The sequence below is a fragment of the Cynoglossus semilaevis genome, chromosome 5 (genome assembly GCF_000523025.1).
Source record: "Cynoglossus semilaevis isolate Cse_v1.0 chromosome 5, Cse_v1.0, whole genome shotgun sequence".
Taxonomy (NCBI): Eukaryota; Metazoa; Chordata; class Actinopteri; order Pleuronectiformes; family Cynoglossidae; genus Cynoglossus; species Cynoglossus semilaevis.
Genome location: NC_024311.1, coordinates 9,647,040 through 9,669,508, shown reverse-complemented (window position 1 = coordinate 9,669,508; position 22,469 = coordinate 9,647,040). Strand labels below are relative to the sequence as shown.

General features: G+C 41.9%; 1 protein-coding gene across 7 annotated transcripts in view; it reads left to right on the top strand.

Annotated features, from left to right (window-relative positions):
- The window catches only part of celf6 (CUGBP Elav-like family member 6), a 131,639-nt gene that overhangs the window by 72,310 nt on the left and 36,860 nt on the right, over window positions 1-22,469 (top strand). For all 7 annotated transcript variants that reach the window (XM_017032438.2, XM_017032435.2, XM_025055438.1 and 4 more), the window contains exon 3: window positions 15,368-15,416. In XM_017032438.2, the coding sequence (XP_016887927.1) occupies window positions 15,368-15,416 (49 nt within the window). The remainder of the gene's footprint in view (window positions 1-15,367; window positions 15,417-22,469) is intronic.

Sequence of the window (22,469 nt, the reverse complement as noted above, 5' to 3'; positions counted from 1 at the left end):
TAAAAGATCTATTATTCATTGCCTCTACAGCGATGAGTGGGGTGTGGAGGTGAAATATGCAAATGGCGTGTGTGCTACTTCTAAAAGGCAACATCGGGCAACGCGTGACAGGTGACGAGGGAACATCACGGCGCGCTGCCGCTGTCATCAAAAGCTGGATGGAGTAGAGTGGCTGAGTGAAGACACCGGGGGCAGATGCAGGGACACTTCATGGTTGGCAGAATGACTGCGGTGTTTGGACAGAGAGGGATTCCAGCGTAAATAAGCATAAATTTTCAATCTACTGTATGATGAGAATCCATTTGTGGTCCCCAGGTGTGACAAACAAAGGGTTTGGATGTGTTTGTTCCAGATCTGTCTAAATTGTTTTGCCTTATTTCCCTTTGAGATAGGGTGTGCAGTGAGTGTGAGATTGGGGTGCTGGGGTGCCAACTGAGCATATTTGCCGCCTACACACTGCAGAGGGTGTAATTGAAGACCTAAAAAAAAATACCAATTTTCGCTAAGGCACATGTGAAAAGTGAGGGTTGGAGGGTGGGGTCAGTGCTGTTTGTATGCTGAGTACAAAGACAGCGTCATAAAATATTATGTTTATGAAAACTCTGCAAAAAAATTGCATACTATTGTGAGGCCATTATAAAAAAAATGGCCTCACCTCAGCCGTGGGACAGGTTGGAACTCTTTTTTCTTATTTCAAAGAGTTTTCTATTGGCCCGCAGGCCTGTGTGGAAGAGTAATAGACAGAGGAATGGCTTCTTCCTCTGTTGGCTGAATTTGTTCTTCCTCCTTCCACCTTGGAACTCCTCCGGAAATTTCTTTTTTCTAATTGCCCCCCAAAAAAGTGCCACCCAATTACTGTGGCATCACTGTATTCAGGAATTCATGTTTACATTATCAAGATGTACCAGTGCTCTGCATGACAACACCTCACCACAGAAACAAATGGCATTTACATTTCCTCTGGGTAGCAGTTAGGTGCAGGGTCCTATTCATTTAGCCAGTTTCTCTCCTGAAGTAATGGGAGGCTCTGACCTAGAGCCTCTCTGTCAGCCCATTAGTGAGCGTGGAGAGCATTGCATCGGCGCCTCTGCTGTCCTGCCACTCAGAAACACCCCCTGGAATAAACACAAACAAGCCCATAATGCTGCCCCTCCTGCTAACACACACAGTCAGGCACAATGAAGCTGGGGCATTGATTTTATAATGATGCCCTGGCTGCTTCCAGCCATGGAGGAATTGAAGCTGGCTGAGTTTAGCTCTTGGTTTGTGGAGAGTATTTTGGATGGAAGCCCTGTTGGTTGCTGGGACTAGTTCTTTGGAGAGGTTAGGCCACAGACGTGTGCAGTCAGTGAATCCAGAGCATGTAGTACATGGAGAGGCAGCCGTGCCCAACTTTACAGAAGCACCCAGAGCCAAGCATCCCCTTCTCAGCACACACAGACCTGCAACTGCCAATCAAAGCAGCCTCAGGCGCTGCCACTGCCTTGTGCGCATAAATTAGCATGCATTTGCATACGAATCCTCTCGTTTAGCAGACCCACTTGGCTCTCCCCCCAAATGGCATTTTCTCGCTCCCCCTCTCACACTTTTTCTCTCCTTATCCCTTTACAAGCAGCGATAAGAGCTAGAAAATAGTGCATTAACCCTTTTTATACCGAACCTCTCTTGACACAAATTATATGTGTGCGGGCACGATTGAATGTGTTCACGAGCTTTGTTTGTTGTGGGTTAGCAAATGAGAAAATGCAAGCAGCGAATGAATAAGAAAACAAACAAACATGGTTCTGTATAGTGGTCTGTTGTTGTAATGCAAACCCTTTCTTTTTCCTAAAAAAAAAAAAAAAATGATGGTACTTTTTCTGTTAATTGCAACAATGACTTGCACTGCAACTTATGAGTCACACAGCGTTCAGCAGAGCGGCTACATTATTCAGTAATCACATTAAAGCCTTGTTTCACATGGTTCAACCTCAATAGCCCCCAGAGAGCAGCAGGCCACGCGCACCTCTGTAAATTACAGCTCAGAAGACTGGAACACTCACTTTCTGGTCAGCAATAGTTACAAGAAAGGTGAGCAGGACACCGGATGAAATGAGACGACATTAATTTTTTACAGTGAATAGTCAATCAGGATACAGCATATCTACCGGAGATTAATAAGTAAAGAACAGACAATGCTGTCCGTTGCTCAGGGCACAGCTTTGAGGATGCAGTAATTGGCCAGGACCGTGCCTTCAGAGTCAACTGGCAGCCGTGCACGTGAGCCTAATAAACGGCGTCTCTGCCTTTCTTTTACTTTTCTCACCAATTTTGCTTATTGTCAGTGTGGTCCACAATTCTCATCTGCTAAATTATTGAACGTCGTCTTTGGTCTGTGGAGCTGGATACAATCACCGAGGTCTCTGCTCACAGCTTTTCACCAGAGCTGATTAGATACTGTGGACGTCTTAAACAAGGAATGGAGTATTTAAATAAGGACGCCCATTTATATTACTACAAGGAGATTGCCAAGCGCATGTATGGTTGCTCTGGAAAACAACCACATTGATGACCACATACAGTTAGTCACATACGGCACTGTGGTGCATGGTTTTACATATAAGCTCTAGTTAACATGCACAAAAACAAGACAATAGTGATTCTAAATAACAGTGTTTGCAGCATGAACATCAACGAGTCTAAAATCCAGCATCAGAAAATGGGAAAGTCTAGGCTTTAATCATACACCAACTGACATACAGTAGATGGAGCACCAGTAAGGGCTAAACCACAGACTAATGAATGGTGAATGTAAACACCATGCTCATCACAATGACAATAACAGATCCAAGAGAAGCTACATGTTCGACTCCATGTCTTAACACACCAGGAACAACACAACAAAAAGTCGGACTTATAGTTTAAGCACAGACACACATTGGAAAGGTTTTCTCTTTGCTCACACAGATGCAAATCAGCCAACACATGCAAAATATCAGTTGAAGTGTTCCCTTAAAGCAGAGCTATTCAACTGGGAAGTCAGTCAGGCCGGGTTTTCAGACCAATAAATTCAGCGGGCCTTACATTTCCTGTGGCTATTAAACACAAGCATTTACAAAATATGGACCAAACAAATAAATGAATGAATAAAATGACAACTATTAAATGCTTTGAGAATCCCAACAGAAACACATCGCTAACATATTCAAATACACAAGTGATTCGTTGTTGGCAGAATGGTGCTAGGTCTGTTTTACTGCAATGATTTCGCTTTTACCCTGACCACAGATTGGGCCACTCTGAGGTTGTGTGTAGGCCACACAAGGCCCTCAGGCCACTATTTGAATAAGCAGGCCTTAGAACATTCCTATTCACTCAGGTTTATTTGCATGCATTTGTGCGTGACACTTACGTCAGTTTGAACTCCTGGTGATTCGATCGTCACTCCTGGGCTGCTCTTGTCCAATGGCCCCTGGTCCAAGAAAAACAAGCAAACAGACATTTCTGTCAACATCTTTAGCTTGTGTTTTCCCCCTCTCTTCCTCAAGTTTAATATGAGTCACACAAAGTCAAAGAAATACACACAATGAAAGACTCAGTGTGCCCTGCCCTGCGTCAGCCCATTTTCTTGGTGTCTTTGAACAAACAAGATTTCCCAAAATACATTGGCCGACTGATCTCTAAGCTGACTTGTCTGTTTGTAGCAGCCACAGGTTTGGCTGTTGTCTTCTGATGACAACAGCACCAGAAGAGCAAGCAGTGTTTGACATTGATTCGCGGCACCTGCTGAGGATGGCTCATTACTGTTGAGGAGGGGTTCATGTTCACAAACGGCTCAGAAGGACCCCTCCCCAAAACAGCTGCTTGTCATGGGAGTTAATGATGTCAGCAGAGGGCTCTGCTTGTTGATTAGCCCAAATGGACGGCTAATAGAAGTGCATGTGCGTAACTCCTCGTTGGAAGGGAGGCTAACAAAGACAGGAGCACGCCGCCGTGGTGGTAAGGTGTTGGTGGATGAGGGTGTCCCTGGACAACATGGCAGGGCAACTCATCAGCTGGCCATGCTATCCCCATGCCATCCAATGCCATGCCCTGCCTTGCCATGCTGTGACACCGGCTCCAGCTCCCAGACAGACCGGTCTTTGTAGCCAGGCCTAATTAGCTGTCACAGCAGGTGAAGCAGGGACCAGGGACAGTCTGTGGTCTGCTCTCTGACAGCACAGGTCTCCACAGAGCACCCCTCCAGACACTGACCACACAGGAACAACCTGTGCATGTGTGTGTGTGTGTGTGTGTGTGTGTGCATGTGTGACCGCAAGCAAGAGAATGTGGGCATGTTTTTATACCTCATTCAGGACTTTACATTTCATAAACTGTGGCCTATGAAGACCAGTGTCACAGTGGGAAAAAAAATAGATTTACATTAAGGTCAAAGGATGCACTCTGATGAGGGGTGTCCTCCGTAGGGACCTGAAATACGTAATATCAGATGCTTAAGATTGACAGAGAGAAAGAGAGACGTGTGCAAATATTCCCTCACTGACGAGGAGAAGGAAAGTAATGTTATTGGCAAATGTTGGGAGAAAAGTTTAACTGCACTTCAGGTAACTTTAACTGTCACTGCTTCACACAGAGATTGTCAGCGTCTACATTCCAGCCACACCAGACATTACACTAGAATGAAACTTAAAAAAAAAACCCGAGAGAATATAATACAGTTATTTTATAACTGGGATTAGAGTGGCAAAATATATGCAGTCTTGAACTGCTGCCCATACTATTGGCAGAATTGCTGCAGTAATTCAGTAGAAAAATTAGGGACATTTCATCTATACAATAATAATTTTTCCATCTGTGCATTATGATTTACAATGTTTTTTAATCCAAACAAAATATTTGGCTTCTCTAAAGTAAAAAAGCATTACTTTTTTAGCAGACTCTAATAATGTATTCTGTATAACATATATAATAATAATTATAACCCACTACATATAAAAAATAAAACATGCCTTAAAATGGAATTTAAAAAGATATGAGATTCCTTCATATTTGAAGTGTTACATAAAATACCAATTCTTTCCCACAAAAGTCTTTCCCACCTGACAGATTTACAGGCCAGAGCAGATTTATACTGCACGTCACTGGGACGGAACACAAACCCTGAATGTAAAAGACAAGGAAGTTAAATGACTAATTTTAGATGAATAAATGTTTCAGCCTTACTTTCCCTCAAATCCATCATTGACTTTGTTCACCTTCTTCATCGAACACAGACAAGACTTAGTGATTCTGCCCCCTGCTGTGTTGTTCAGCTTACTGCAGGAGAAGGTATGGAAGAGACAGTGACGTTGGTGCTCCATGTTGTATGCTGAGGCCTGTGTACGCTTGGTTACACTTCACTGATAGCACTGCTTTTAGACACACACACACACACACACACACTGTAGCTCTATATACTAGCATGGTTTAATCAATTACCATTTTTATTTGGCTCAAATGTTCCGACCGTGTTAACCAGTGAATCATTATGAGGCACATAACTGCAAAACCCAAAGGAATTACAGGCTTAAATAAATTACGTGATATATTTTGCAGGTTTTATAAGTTATAACTTTTACTTTACAATGATAATAATAAAAGAAAAAAATAGTTTTTGGTGTGAGAAAACATTCTTTACTGTTAAAGCCTACCTTTAACTGCTCCTCTAACAGAAGCCGTTCACACCTGCGTCTTCACAGGCATCTCTCACACAGTAACAGATTAACTGATAGTTGCATTCTCTCTCTGTGTGTGTGTGTGTTTTCCCTCTCTGCACTAGCAGAACCATCACTTACCTCAATGTCCTATTTGTGTTCCCTTCATGTATCTCAAATGATTTCTATTGAGTGTACTCACGAGCAGTGATGACAAACATTACAGCCGAGCACGCACAACAACATCCACGGAGACGTACTGTGTATTTGCAACACAATACGTTTCGCACGTGGCGTCTATACATCACCTGTGATGTTGTGCGAGTAGGTGCGTTTGATACATTCGGCAGACGGATCCAATTGTCCGGGCCGATATTGGGTAGTGACAGAAAGCAATCTAATGGCAGCCTCATTGATGATGATGAGTTCAGTTGCATGGCACTGAGATCCAGTTCAATTTCAAAAGCAAATTCAGCCATTCGTCTTCCAAATAATTGTGGCACTTTATCAATTGCCTGCAGTCTTTTATCTATCACTTCGATTGATGTGATCATTTTCACAAACAGCCTTCTTCGCTAACCGCGTCTTGGAACACACTTAGAGAGGTGGGTGTGTGCACAAACGTGTATGTCTGTCATTGCTTATGGGTCTCATGGCATCTCTACTCCACTGTGTGTGTGTGTGTGTGTGTGTGTGTGTGTGTTTGTGTTACTCCATTCTGTTAGTGAGCATTAACGCATGCATGCATTAGTGTGAACATGTGTCTGTTTATGCTGCGTTATCCACACGCCTACGTGTGTAGATCACTCACACTCCTTATTATAACAGTACGTCTCCTGTTCTATTTTTTATTATTATTATTTTATTTCTGTGATCACTCTGCTGGATGATTTTATGGCACTATTCAAATGTGATAGTGTGTTTCTTAGAGTGTTTGATGAGGATCGTCATGGTTGTGCTTCCATTACTATCACCGTGTGTGTGTGTGTGTGTGTGTGTGTGTGTGTGTGTGTGTGTAAGCAGAGCAGAGTAACAAATCTCTTATTCTTTGCATGTGTAGTCACAAGCACTGGGATGTATTTTCTTATGACACATAGATCACAAACAAATGCCTGCAGACCAACATCATAAACAAGATAAATAGGAATGTTTTAAAGGCATAGTTTTTTTCACAATCATTTTCAAATGTCACTTACTCTAAACATATAACTGCCTATAAGGTCATTTGTTTTTATCACAGAGCGTTGATCTGATGTGTAGGCACTATTTTTTAAAACAGATGCACTAACACATCGCTGTTTAAAGCACGTGTGTCCGGAACACGTCTGTTGCAGGAGGATCCTGGAGAGCAACAGACGATGTGCTTAGTTTCTTTTTAGTTCATATCTAAGTCACTATAAAGACTATATTTTATTTAGAAATATGTACAGTATTTATTCCAAATGTTTTTTTGTTTTTTGTTTTCATTTAATGTGTGTATCATACCAGCATCGGTTGAAACATACTGAAGCTCCTCTTCTCTCCCTGTGCTATGATAGCTGACTGTCATTAGTGTTGTGGTTTGTACAGAGCACAGCCCCAAATCAACAGGTACACAGTACATACGCTGCAGAGGAGCAGTGCAGAGCAGGATATTTCCTCATAAATCCACCAGATGCATGGTGTGCCATTACCTTCCTCTTATTATGATTCTACCGTCTCTCTTTATACCAGGAGCCACTTTAACTGTTTTCCTAGCGTGACTCACAAACATTTGTACTGTTGGCTGTGCAGAGTGATAGATGCTCCCGTGGAGGCACCAGGTTATTGTTGCAATTCGTACTCTGGTTCCTTCTGTCTGCGGGGCTCAAGTCTGCCTTGACAAAAGAGTGTGTGTACTTCCTTCAAAGCTTAGATTTGCCTGTTACATACAATGGACATGAAGGGAAATCTACGTGAAATCTAAAATAACAAGAGAACTAGGAACTACGGCTACAAGTGAAGAATACTGCTCTTCTAACGTCCGTAGACTTGGTACAAAAGTAGAAAAACATTCAAATAGAAAAATGAATAAACAACACGTACACATTGTTACTTCTGGTATCGATTACTATCCAGTTTCCTGAGTATAAGCATTCCCTGTTCTGTCTTTTCCTTTAATATTTTTCCTTTCTTCAAATACACACACACACAGAAGCAGTCTCACAGGAGCAGACCTCATAAAACACCCTGTCACATTGACTAATTTGTTAGTGTTGTCTCACTGTGTCAACTCGTCACCCCTCCCCCTCCTCCCCCTTCCCCATGATGCATCTCTACCCTGACTCTCCTGTCCCTCTTTCTATCTACCCCATGTTCACAGAGGGGTGGAGAAAAGGAAAGGCTGGGGGGCAATAACTGTAATGTAGTGCACTGCCCATTGGTTGCAGTGATCTACACAGCAATCCATCTACACTGAAAGGAAGAACAGAGGCTTTATGGAGCAGAGGATAGCACGATGGCTCGATTTCTCATCATTTTCACTCTGTCTGCCACTGTCCCACCTCGAGAAGAGGCCCGTCGGGCACCAGTGGAGTAAAAATAAAAAGAGAAAGAGACATTAAGTCTATAATGAAAGTAGGCTGGGCACATGATGTGGAACTGGGATCTTTTTGAACATGTTAGACAAGGTAATAATAATTATATTGATGTTGCCGAAATAAAAAAAGTCTTACATCCAAAAAATAATGGAAGCTTCAGTAAGGGCCGTACAGACAAACACTGAACCAGAAAATAATGTGCAAGGCACATTTCAACCTTTTTAAACGTCACACCTTCTCTTTCTAAACCGACCCTAAGTACCTTGTCTTTAAATAGGAGCTTGGTCTCAGAGCTAAAAATAGGTCACATTTCACTAGCAGCCACCCTCTGCTGAGCTGTCAGCACCCCTTCTCCCTCTTCTCCTCACAGCCAGGCAGACACAGCCCTCCTTTCTGTGTTTTGGAGGCAGACAGGCAGTGTGATCACTCCCTTTCTAACCCATCTCCTCCAAACAACACCGTAGTCTCAACCTCTCCTGGCTCTCTGGCCTCGCAGGGAAGATGCTGTGAACTTTTACACCAATTTAAGAGAGCCATTCCAGCTGCGCTGCACTGCCCCACTGGCTGCACTGTTTCAGGCAGGATGAGGCACAGGATGTCCTGACATGACATGTGAGTGATGAGTGACAGAATTTTGCAGTAATTTGGTCTGGTACGGTACAGGCTGTGCTGGACCGGGGGAACTGCTCAGCCCTGGAGTGATTGTGAGATAATTGAGTTTGAAAGTGGTAGCATTTGAGTAAAAATTTACTTCGCAAATTATAGTCATTTTCATACATTTGTGCTTAATTTTCACACAGACAATAAAGACCGAACAAATGTGTAAAACCTTTTTCTTTAAACACAGTTTTCTTTAAAGGAAAGGTACACATTTCAGGTTATGGGGCGTTCACACCAAAAGTGATACGTAGGCCTGACGTAGGGGCAGCTCCACGTACACAATCATTTATAAATGGCACTGGAATTTCTAAGGCTACACAAAAGAAGTTGGAGAAAATTTGACTTTTCTGGCGGGATCGTGCCGCAACAGCCAATCAGCAATGAGTTTACCTGAATGTCACCTTCCTGGAATAAGCAGATACGTTTGTGAACAATGGCGGACAAGTTTATCGTCACTGTGTATGGACTCCGACATCACTGCTGCACTTTATCAGGACCTGACTTAAAGAAGAAGAGGCATGAGCTAAAGTTAGCCAGGAGGTGGGGCTCTTTGGTAAATTGTGAGACTTTTTGTGGTTTGTTTCACCACTGATGAAATGATCAGATAAATCACTCTCCCCACTGAGAGTTAAAAGTCAGATTATTGTGATATCTCCTTTTCAAATGAGGGTCCCTGGTCTCGGCCGCTGCCTCTGGCTCTTTATTGTCTCTTTAAGGAAAGTCACTGTGCATTAAATATCTTTAATTGTCCTTAAAGGCTGTAAATGGCATCAGCAGCTCCAATGAATTCACTGACGGTGAAACCGCAGAATGATAATGAGTAGCATCAAACAATAGATGGCCTATCAAAAGGGTGGCACCAGATGACTGGAAAACGAAGCCATATCATGTAGGACGAGATAAAAAGAACCAAGGTAAAAATTAAAACTAATTGGAAATAATTAGCATGTATTACTGTCTTCTGCGTTGGGCCAATTTTTAAAGCTTTGAGGCAGTTTTCTTTTGGAAAACGAAGTGTTAGATGTCCACAAAGGCAGGAGCGTCTTTAATATTCACATCCGCGGAGGTGCGATAAGCCTGTACCACAGCAAAGAGGTCTGTAACACACAATAGATGTAATTTTATTACCATGAAGTATTTCTTTTAAAACCTGCAGTAAACAACTGGATGCAGAGAAGAACTGCAGATACTGTTTTGTTTTTTTTTCACGTCTCTTATTCTTCACACGCCTGCTGTGATTGGCACAGCTGTTTAAACGTTATGAGATGAGTAATGCGACTGGCTGAGAAGGCAATGATTCATCACCAAAGCCTCCTGTTAATATGCTATTTCAGCCGGTGCTATGGAGCATGGACGCGTGCTGAAGAACAAAAATAGCAGGTGTGCCAGGATATGCCTTCATTGTGTATGATATACAATAATGACACTTCTGTGCAATGTTTTCCATAACAAAATTCCAGAGTATTACTTGCATATTTTATTTATATATCTCTCTCTAAGAGAATAACTTATTTTGATTCATTGCCATAGCTGCACTTACTGATTATATAGTTTGGTGTTCACACCAAACTAAAACCAGAAGAATACAGTAGCACTACTACTGTTCTGTGACAATTGTTGAAAAAAAAAACATCAGGTTTTGATCTCACTACAAGCAGTTCATTAATGTAAAAGAACTCACTGGGATGTTCAAGACATAGAAATACATGAACTACATTCAAAATCCAAATACACTATGTATTTAAGTCGTAGCTGTTTGTTTTGTTATGATAAGAGAGATACAAGAAGATTTCTGTATCACCTTAGTTACTTCCCCTTTAGCTTCGGCAGTCATAACATGAGGCTGGTTCAAGGCTGGTAAAAGTCATAGCATGGTGCAGAGGAAACACTGATGGAATGGATATCAGCAATCTTCTTTTTTTTTACAGAAGCTTCACAATTTTCAATATCCCTGTGTCATTTTAGTGGATCAAAGTGTTCAGCTACAGCGAGAACGTTAAATACTCTCACAGCTACAGCAAAAGTAACCAGGGAGGGGCCAACAGTGGTCACCTGTGGTCAACTGTGGGCAATGACCATTCGTGTCCTTCCCTCTACTTCCATGCAGTGCTCTGTTATCATCAGACACGCCACAAAAAACGATGGATGGACATTAACGCAGGCATTCACATTCACTGGTCTCTGTGCTCTTGAAGTCGGACACAGTCCTCCACGGGAAATTGTAACCAAGTTCCGTTCTTCCACACTGTTGGTTCTCTACTCCCTCTGTGATTTCAGCTGACTTTTATTCATCAATATGGAATGAAAAATATAGATTTGCCCCTGGAGGTTAGAACAAAGTAAAAATGAACGTATAGACACAAAGGAAGTAGAGCATGAAGGAGGGGGGAAATATAGGGAGAAAAAGTGACTGAAGAAAAAAGAAAGGCAAGAAGGAGGAACTGTGAGGGGGAAAAAGAGAGATGGCCTCTCTGAGTGCAGCAGCACACGGGCCCAGAGTTGAGAGAGCCCAGGCAAGACAGCATGAGCTGCCTATTTGTCAGCATTGATCAACCCATTAAGGGGCTGTGGTGGAAAGCATATTGGTTTTGGAGGCCAAAGGGGCAGAGAGAGACAGAGATAAAGCAAGGAAGAGGTGGGAGGGGGTGGTTGAACTCCTTTCAGCATCGGCAGCCACACGTCTACAGGATGAAACAGCCTGTAGTCTTTCTCTCCAATGTCTGTGCAGTTCATTTTGCGGCGCCCGACGGGACGGCAGAGGATGCCATTTGTCTTACAGCATCTCTGGAGGCTCCACTGTATGTTTTATCTTTGCTTGCCATGCTAATAAGGAACTAGCTCCTCAAACAGTCAGAATGTCACTGGCCTCACTGTATGTACACGTACTTCTGTGTGCAGTGGGATGGTGGGGTGGTGGGGGTGAGCGGGTCCCGGCCCAGGGGGGAAGTGGACTGCCTCTTTTCACAGCCTCTGATGAATTCATATAATTAACTCTGCCTCGATCTGTTGGCTAATCCTTCACTGAGTAATAAGGGATTAAAATGTCACCTAAGCCACCTGCTGTTATTGAGCCCCAAGACTTTTCTGGGCCCGTGTGTGTGTGTGTCAGTGAGGAGAAAAAGGGGATAAAGTGAAGTCAGCATCAACATCTTTACACAGTAATGTTCTGCTTCTTCTTCTTCAAAAAAAAATTTTAGAGGATACTTGTTCAGATGTTCAGAGCATTAGACATCCTAACTGCCGCCATATGTGCAGAGGCATTACTCCCAGCCCTATTGTCTGGCATCCGACACAACTTTTAATTTAGCAAAAAAGGGAAGCAAAGTAGTCGCAGACTTACTATAAAAACTCACTGTCAGAGTCACCAAAAAGGGACATGAAAGTAGGACGAGCTGCAAGGTGGGAGTTGGGAAATCTTTTTTGCTTCCCTCTCACTATGACCTCCTTGGACCAAGAAGAAGAAAAAAAAGAAGAAGAAGAAAGGAATGAGTGCCAATTGGTTGGCGAACAGCCCACAGACCAACAGCCAACTAGCCCCGTCTGCCTGCCGGTCAGGTCCACTTGGTTGCCTAGCAACTTAGAGTGTACCTTTGGGTTGTCTAATGACTCTAGCTGCTGCAGTGGCTCAGGGGCTACTAATGAAGCCTCTTGACCAATCACTGGCGTTTAAGACCTGGAAACTGACTGATCACTGGGCAGGGATCTCGGGACTGCCCTAAACCTCTTATGTGAGACAAATTCTGCCCCCACCTGAGCTGCTGTGAGCACAAACGCATACACACGTACAACACGTTGACTTACTGCTCACAATGCTCCGACTGACCTTAATTCTCTCCATCGCACACTGACTTGCGTTAGTGCTTTGCTCTGCTTGAACTTGATCTGGGTGAAATTATTCAATATAGTACACGAGGCTTTAATCCAGAGATGAGAGAAATAGTCAGGATTCTGCAGCCCTCATGGCCCTTCAATCACATTAAAAACAGAACATCTATATTTACTCCATCACTGCCATCACTGTGGGCCAATACAAAGCGTAGGTGAGACATGTGGACTCACATTCACCCCAAGGAAAATAAAGAAACATTTTCTTTTTTAGCTTGTCCCCTGGCTTGGAAAGATTTAAGTCGTGTCGGCTTCCCTTTTACTTTAATATAATAACTGCTAAAAGGAATACAAGATATGTCAGAATAATGCTGTTAGTGTTGATGAATGATGTTTGTTCAGGGTAAGCAGCAGTGCGTCAGCAGGTCACGGTGCCTCTCACTGATGCCTCATCTCATCAGACACTGTCAGCTGCAGAGACTAACGCGTATATGACCTTTATATTTCCTTTAGGCAGGATGGTCATTCACGTAATAGCAAAATAACAATGTAAAAAAAACATTTGAGAGAAGGACAAGTTTCCACAATAAGGACGTCCTCGGCCTTTAAATCCCCGCAGAGCCTGAGAGTCGTACACAGAGCAGCAGCGGATGAATAGGTTTGTTATCAAGTTAGACACTACTGTATAGTCAGCGTAACAGGTTATGTTTGGTGAAAAAAAATCAATAATTATAGAAAAGTTTTGCTCAACACATGAAAAACATCCTTATTATGGATAATACACAGGACATGGACAGAGCTGGGTGGACAGCAAAAAATTGAAAAAATTAAATAAATAACTTGATATGAAACGTTAGCAAGGTTGGTACGGTTGATATCAAAGTCAAAGGAAACTATGGCTTTTTTAAAAGAAGATTTTCCAGACATTGTTATTCCCATTGGGAATAACAAAAAGGCCACTGGTACTTTTTACTAGTACTTTTGGAAACCTTTAAAGTATGAAGCTGAAAAGTCAGTTTTTCTTTAATTTGGTATATTACTCTCTTCATTAGCAGCATTAGATTCCCAAATTTGGCAGTAATAAATCCAGGTGGAAGTAGATTTTACAAAATGTGTACATCTCTCTCTGGTAAAGGTAAAATCGAATTAGTTTATCTGAACAAATCCCTTCTTTAATTTTTTTTTCTGATTTTGTGAGACGTTGTTCAACAACCTGGATTGTTGCAGCAGTTCTGCTCTCTTCCTTCTCCATTTATTTTGTCTTTAGCTCGCTCATTTATATAATAAATTTGCTCAATTCATTCAATTTTATTATTTTATTGCTATTTCCTCTTAACATTCTATCTGGGACTCTGATTTTCTCCGTAAGGCACTTTGTATTTATTTTCATAATGGTTGTTTAAACAATGGTTGTCAATTACTTTGAGCTCTAGTAAATCAGGATTTAAATTGCGGTTGGTATCGCAACGTCGTTCCCATCGATGTTTGGGTGGAAGACACCGCAGTTTAACACGAATGCTTTAGAATAGTGAATACATGTGTTAGTACAGAAGTATGTGACTTCATCTGCTGTGCTGTGTGAACTGAACTCTACATAGAGGCTGGTGACCTGAGTCTGCACTACATGTGCCACTCATTGGCGCTCATGGGATAAAGTTCTGCCACATGGCTCCACAACAACACAGTGCCATATAATGATAATAACATTAATAATAATTGAGTCCCTTATTTAGCAGACAGGCATGCTAACCTCTACACTATTGAAACACTATAGAACCACCAAATGCGACTAATGTGAGTAGCTGCTTCAGTTGAAGTACACAGTATTTCTTTGTTTTCATGTTTAGGCTTCAGAGAGATAGAGAAAAAAAAGACATATTCAGGGGAATAAAAACAACCAGGGGAGTTTTTATTCACAACAGGCAGTTTTTAAAAGGGTTGTTTTACGGCGTCCTTTGGCTTTCACCTCACATCAAAATGGATCTTCAAAGGTTGTTTATAGATTCCCTACTGTTAACCTTTCACAAGCCGCCTCACAGTGCTGTTTGGTGGCCATCAATAGTAGGATAATAGGAGACTCAGTCGGGGAGAGCTTGGCCACTCAGACCAGGGCGCTATTGGTTAAAGGTTTTTTAGAGCCTTAGGGTAAAAGAGACAGGACACCAAGACGGGACGAAGTAGGAGAAGAAGAATGTCTTCAGGTCAGAGATGAGCGGGATATAGCTGGTGACTGTGAGTCTGGAGCCAGACTGGGACAGGAAGAGCAACGGCTGGCCAAAAAGGACCTTTTGGCCTGGGTCTGATGTAATGGCATTAATCTCCAAGTGCCATCACACACCCAGTGTGGCTACATCATTTAGAAGTGCTAATTCTACTGAACTGTGTGGGGAATTCAGTCATCTCTAGAGGCCATGCCCTGGATTAATTAAACACACTGGCATAGAGCTGTGCACAGATTTTTTCCTTTTACAGCACGGTCACTGTTTGATTTTTGAATTAGGCCTTAAGTATCAGGACAAACCTGGGACATTTTATCCAGAACACTGGAAAGATACAGTCTTCTCCTGCTGTATTCCCATTTCACACAATGCAGCAGTTGCTCCTCTGGATGTGTACTAACTTAGGGTTTTCCCTTCTTCTCCTTCTCTCCAGATGAATCGGCCCATCCAGGTGAAGCCAGCCGACAGCGAAGGACGAGGAGGTAATTAACCTTCTTCTAGTCTCTGTTGCACACTCTTCTTAAACACACACACACATACACACACCAGCAAACACAGAAATATTCTGGAATAGCACGTGTGCAATCCTTAATATTCTCCCACTTGAGACACACTGAGTGTTAGTGGAGTAGCCAGTAATATAGGTCACTTGTTTCTATTGACTTCCCATCTGGGATAGCAGTGGGACTGTCTCAGGTTCATATTCACTAGGAGCAGTTCAAAGACAAGACAGAGGGAAAGGAAGGAAGAAAGAAATGGAGGAAGGAATTCAGACTAACATCAACATTGATAAGACACTCGTACGTTAACTTGAATTACAGTACGTGTGAAAGAAAAAGAAAGAGTTGGTCCAAGCACTGCAGACTGTAGAGAGTCAATAACAATGAACAACAAAGTAAACTAATATATTTTTAATTCCTCTGTGGGCAAATGCTTGTCTGTATCTTAATTCCTCCGTGAAACACCAACCTGTATACAACGTGATCACGAGGACAAGATGATGGTGATGATGATGATGTTCTAACACAGATTCCTATTTCATAAAAATTGGTCAACATTTAGCAGCACAATACAAAACCCCTCGACAATTACACACATTCCTCAAAAACTAAATATGCTACAGTGTGCTAGATGTCCATTTGTTTTACATCGTCCTACTGGTAGTGGATGGTTGATAGTGGATAATGCTGCTGTATAAAGACATACACACAAACTCAATACAGAAAGGGCGGGGATTAAAGGGGCCATATTTTAACAATGAAAACACCAGTTCAAATAAGATAAGGTAAACCTTTGCTTTACAAATCTGTAATTTGATCAATTACCCGAACCTTCAGTTGTTCCCTGACTAACAAAGTTCACTCGGTGAATACTGTTTCACTCCTAACAAACCCCATCCATCCAATGGTGGCATTCTTCTCATACTAAAACCTAAAACAACTTAAGCTCTGTCCATAATGTTACATGTATGATTTGTTTTTCAGCCTACGTACAGCATGACCCAGTGTGTCCCTAACGATCTAAATTTGTTCATGTTCATCAAAGACAAAAGAGTGAAAATACTTTTTCTCTCTGTGATTTTACTTGTTGATTATTCCAGTAGAACCACGGTTGTCTGAGGGCCTAGTTCATTAGTCAGGTTAGCAGTGTTTTAAATAAAGATGCACCGATCGACCGGCCAGTGATCGGAGCCACTGGTCTGTCAGCACATATACTGGCAGGTCTGCAGCCCATCATTTTGTACATGAGCAGAGAAAGCTGATACAGATACAGTCACAGGCTGCAGCCAGTGTGTTGTTAGGGTGGAAGTCCTTTACAGTGAGCAAACATAGTTGTTATTGCTCAACATTTTTCCAAACACGGAAAAATCAGGTCTTATTCTTAGTTCTTAAAGTCACTACAAAAATAATGTAAATAGCAGATATTGCTGTTATTCTATGCAGATTTACTGTGTAAGATTTTATTTGTTAGAAATGTGGGTGCACACAATTATTATTTGTTAGAAATGTGGGTGCACACAAACATATTTTGACTTCATTCCAGTCACCAATGATTTTATTTGGAAATTTATTGAAATGAAGGCCCCGTGACTGTGTTGGAGTTGTTTCAGGATAAACTCAATACTGGCAAGCCGGAAGTTGGAATCAGTGAAAAAAATTCAATTGGTCCATAACTCATTCTAAAAAGTATAAAGGAATGATCACTTTAATAAACACCATTTCAAAACAGGACGACTTCAGTCCAGGTTTGGCTCTGTGCCGACACCCAGCATCGCTCCTTGTTTCTTTAGTCTGACTGACATGGTGATTGACTACATCATTCAGAAGCCATTTGGGACTAACATCCCTAAGGTTAATGCAGATTACCCTAGTTAAAGATTTACATGAATGGAACAGGATTTAATTTGGTCGGTCTGTGTCCGTCCTGTGCTTGCATTTCAGAGTGGTGATTTAGACTGCCCGGGTCAGATTAGACTGAGCCACTTTGTTGATTTATTTAGTCGAGTGTGAATCAAGTGGCCCATTTCTATGGCCACACACACACCCAGTCCAGTGTAGATCTTATTTTTGTCATGGCAGCGCTTTAATTAACGGCCATCTGAGAACAGGCAAGTCTGATCAACAAGGCCTGGGTAAAAGCCAATCGGCATTCTCACCAAGATAAATTGGATGTGTGGGTTTAAAAGGGAAGGATGGATGGCTCCCAATATCAATTACTACCCTTTTCAGCTGAAAGACGATGAACAGGCAGTATGAATGAAATACAGAAGGCTCTTTAGGCTGGCACAGCCTCCTGCTTGTCTGTCAGATGAACTTTCTATATGGGAGGACAGGAGCGGATGGAGCACAGAATGAAATAAGACCAAGCAGACAGGCCCCAACAGAGATATTGAGCGTTAATGGCAACAGGAAGTCAGGAGACAGGCCTGGGAAGTAAACCACAGTCGCAGCTGACAATGAAATGAGATTTACTATGAAGGCCTGTGGTTAAGGGAAAATAGACAAGCCTTCTAGGACTGAATTAAGGAGGGAAAGTTTCCAGGGATTCATCTAAGATACGCTGCACACCAGACAGGTGCATTAGTCCCAGTGGGGCCTCCGGATTGTCAAAGTCAGAGTTGAACTGGGACATTTGCACCTCACATTTATCACCACCAAGACATCAGCAATTATCCGTCATGGGAACCAGTGTCAGGGGGTCTCAATTATGTGCCTGTGTAGGCATTAGGGCCCATTACTCCTCTAGGAGACACCAGTAGCCCTTCTTTAGCTCCCAGTCCCTCGGAGACATCCACTCCCTGGGGATGTGTAAATATCAGGAGAAAAACTGAGACCATAGCTCTGGAAATGACTAGTGAGACCTCAGAACGCAGAATGCTGGCACACAGCTGCCAGTGTGGATCACAGAGCCGATTTTCTGGCTGTCTATTACAATGACTCACGTCTAGTTTTATTTTTTTTCCCCTCTGCATTATCAAGAAAAATGAAGTGTGAGCGGAGAGCTTTACAAACCTCAAATCTATTATGTGCCCTTCTCTGCAAAATGTATTTATACATTTATCTAATATACTTATCAGCCTTTCTCTGCCCAGTTCAATCAAAACATCATTTCAACTAAGAAAAAATGGGTCCCATAGTCATTTGCTCCAAGGTCAGTGCAGGATGAGACAGTCATTTTGTTAGTAATATTTTCATTATAAAATTGAGCTTGTTTGGTTCAATCCCAAATAAGGATCAGAAATGAGAGGAACGAGCCAGACAGAAACTCTTTTCTCTAAAATTTAATTCTGTTCGGTGTCTGTTTTCCTCTTTGCATCAAAGATACTGCAGCAGAAATGAGGCAGACAGTATAAAAAGGTGTGGTTTCAGTAAGAGGCTCCTTGGAGGGTTACGAGAGAGTAAGGAAAAGAAGACAAAAAGAGCAAGGCGGAAGAAACAACAGGATGAGAAAGTTAACGGAGGGTGATGGAAGCAGCTGAGTGAATCTCGGCAGTAAATCATCTCAGAGCCACCCCATCCCTATCTCCTCTGCCTCACCAAGAATCTTTTTCCCTCTGACCTTGTCTGCCACTGTGTCTGTGAAGAAAAGATGGGGCCAGATTATCTATGATTGGAGATGGCCATTATCTTAACACAATCTTGGAGCTAGGTCCCACTCCTCGAGCGAGTGCTGTGAGACTGGAGACCACACTGATGAGAACAGAGATGATGGGTGAGCCTGCAACACCCTCTCCCTTTATTAACTCTGATAAGATGATTTCAACACTCTCCTGAAATGCCCACAGACCTCCATCAACATTGACTTTTTCACAATGTGTCTCTCACAGTGCATTTGTCCAAACTCCTCTGTCTGTCTGTTATTTATTAGGGTCCCCATTTGCTTTTATTGGATTCTTATACAATGCCAGCAGCTTTGCAGCGCCTGCATTTGAAAGGCAGCCGCCCTGTGTGAGCCTTTTTTAATATCTTGTCCATGCTTTTTGTCCGTCTGGCTGAGTGGAGTCATTGTAAAGAGGGTCGTGTCTGTCCTTGCCTACCTGCTGCTCTTCAGAAGGTTGACCCCAGGCGGGCTGTGGTGAGATTGACAGGACCTTATAGTGTTGTGCACTGTGCTGCCATGCACCCGACCCAGCAGCTAGAGATGAGCCAGTGCTGTTGGCTGGCTCAGTGTGGTGGTCCACACAGGAGGGGCTGTCTTGGGGATCCTCATGCCCAGAGAGGAGCATGTTCCACTTTAGATGCAAATGAAGCCCAGAGATTTCCATGTGCCTCTGGACATGGTCATGCTATAAACTGTGAAAAGTCAAAAGAAAGAGTGGAGGAGTGGTTTATATGAGGAGGAACGCGATGAGACACAGTGACGTGGAAACAAAGACGGACAAAGGTTACCAAAGAAAAAATAGAACTGAAATATGTGAAATGCTAGAATATTTTTAAGACTAGATGATTTTACAGCCATCCCCCCCCCCCCCTCCCCTCCATCTCTCCATATTTGGAAAGCTCCACAGGTATGATTAATGTTGTTACAAACATGAGACCTGTAGTCCCCTCATGACACCTGATACACTGACAATTTAAATGTTTGTTCTCTTCTCATTATTCCATTTGTCACCTCACTTTACAGGATAATCCACTTGCATACATCAGGTTGGGACCGGCAGCAGAAAGGTTTAGCGTGTTGCTAGCGCAGCCGTTTATAGGGATAAGTCTAATTACTTGTGTTAGCTGTGAGGGAACTAAAAATGAGTTAAAGGCAGAACTGAGCTTATTAAGCCGACGAATAGTGAAGCGTAAAGGCTAACAGTAACGTTTGTGAGGATTGAGAAATACAGCTGTAAACATACACACATCCCTGTTATTGGTCTACAGTTACAGCACTAACACTGAGACTGCCATTGAAGTGTGTGCAATGTCTATTACTGTGGGTTTTCAATTAGGTTTTATTAATTATAATTATATATATATATATATATATATATAATACAAAAATCAGGTAAAATAAACATCCTGTTTATAATTTGCAAATACACTAATTGCTGTAAAAATTATTTAAGTAGTAAAAACATATCAGACTACAGGTTCACTCCTCCATCAACTAAGGTTAGGCAGTCTTCTTGATAAATCTGCCATATGCAGTAAGAAGTACTGAGGTACTTTCCTGATGACACTGTTGATCATAAAAAGTGCTATATTGAACCTCTGTTCTTCCATCCTCTGACTTTGTTAATATCTCCACAAATGATGTTAAGGTGAAAAAGTCAGGAAAACTTCCACATTACTTTGAAATACTGTGTTGGCTGAAAGCATAAACCATCTGGGTTTCTCTCTCTGGACCAATTCCCGTGCTGTAAAGAAAGGTGGTAACAATATTTTTGACCTGCAGTTAGCAAATTGCAGGACATCAATGATTTATTTTTTACACTTTTCCACAAGCTTTTCTATTTTCACTTTTGTATTATGGTTTTATTTTGGTTTCAGGAGACATGCTGACATTACTTTGACTGGCTCTGAGTTTGACTAGACAGAGTATTTTTCTTTTTCTTTAGAATACTTCACCCCCGGTAATCTCTTACTTAGTACTGTGTGTCTTTTGAAAAAAGACAGCAGTATAGATGGCAGGACCGCACCACAGCCATAGACTCATAAATAACAACAAGTATCAAAGAAATGTGCAAGTTTTAAAGAGAAAAAATAAAGTAAAGTTAGCTGGATATCTCATTTAAAAAAAACAAGTACCAGTACTAGCTCAGGTTTCCCACTCATAGTATTCTTTAAAGCCAGTTTGTACTCCTACGTGTGTAAGCTGCGTATCCGTTGACAGGCCTCTTAGGCAGCAGTGCACCAGACTCAAGCTTTTCTAATGAGTCCGTAAGAAGCAAACTTTTCTTGTGTGTTGCCTGGAACATCACTCCGCATTTGAAATGCACCCAGCGGCCTAGCAGGCATCTTTTATCGTTGGATGCAGCTGTCCATGCTTTCTGAACACTCACTGCTTCGACCAAATGTCCCTCCCAACTGCCAGCAGGCACAAAGTGATAGAATCGTGAAAAAGTTAAAAAAAGAGAATCAAATATAGAGTATGTATCCTGACACAGGAGTGGAATAGTAAAAAGAATATTCCCTTTACTGTCAAGCAAAAGTTCTGGAGAGGGGAGTTATAACAGATAAAGACAAAGAAACAAATCAATAACAGACAGAAAAAAATCACTATATATGCATGTTCTGCATCCTACAACACACGTAGCACTTCATTCCGGGGCAGATGCATCAAACCTGACAGCATGCAGAGTCGACGCAAAATCCATTAATTTTTAATACACCAGGAACTGAAATGAAAAGGCTCCCTGAGACAAGCAATTGTCAGATGTCAGTTGTGTTTTGATAACTTTTTTTATATCTCCATTTATTTGCATTCCTGGAATGGGCCTGTCCACATGCCACCTTAGTTTGGACATGGCTACAAACTGACACGGAACCATTTTCCACCTGATTGCTCCCACCCACATGCAGGGACAGCAAACACTAGAAAGACAGGGAATGTGTGAAATGGTGGGCATGGGAGGTGTAGGTGTGTACCACAGGTTTGGTAAAAGAAGAAGAAATAAATATATATTATATATATTTATAATTTTGTATATATTATTATTATTATTATTATTATTATTAATATTATTATTATTATTATATAAAATTGTACCAAAAAAACTTCAATGTGGATTGGGCTTTGTTATTCCAACACAATCTTAACTCCACACACCTGTAAACAGACTGGGATATAGTTGTGTTGAAAAGATAATAAACACTATAAACATCAACAGTACAGTATACAGTATATGAGTCACCCGTTTTGAATGGTACAGTAATGGTAGCATTAAATTCACAGAGCGACGTGTTGGGATACGACAGGGTCAGGTTTTTACTGGTTCAAATCACAGGTCTAATGGTTCCTTTGATCGAATGACCATTGTTTTCTATATTTCTCCGTTCCTTCAGCAGACGATCTCGGTCTCTCTTATTGTGAAGACTGAACTAAGG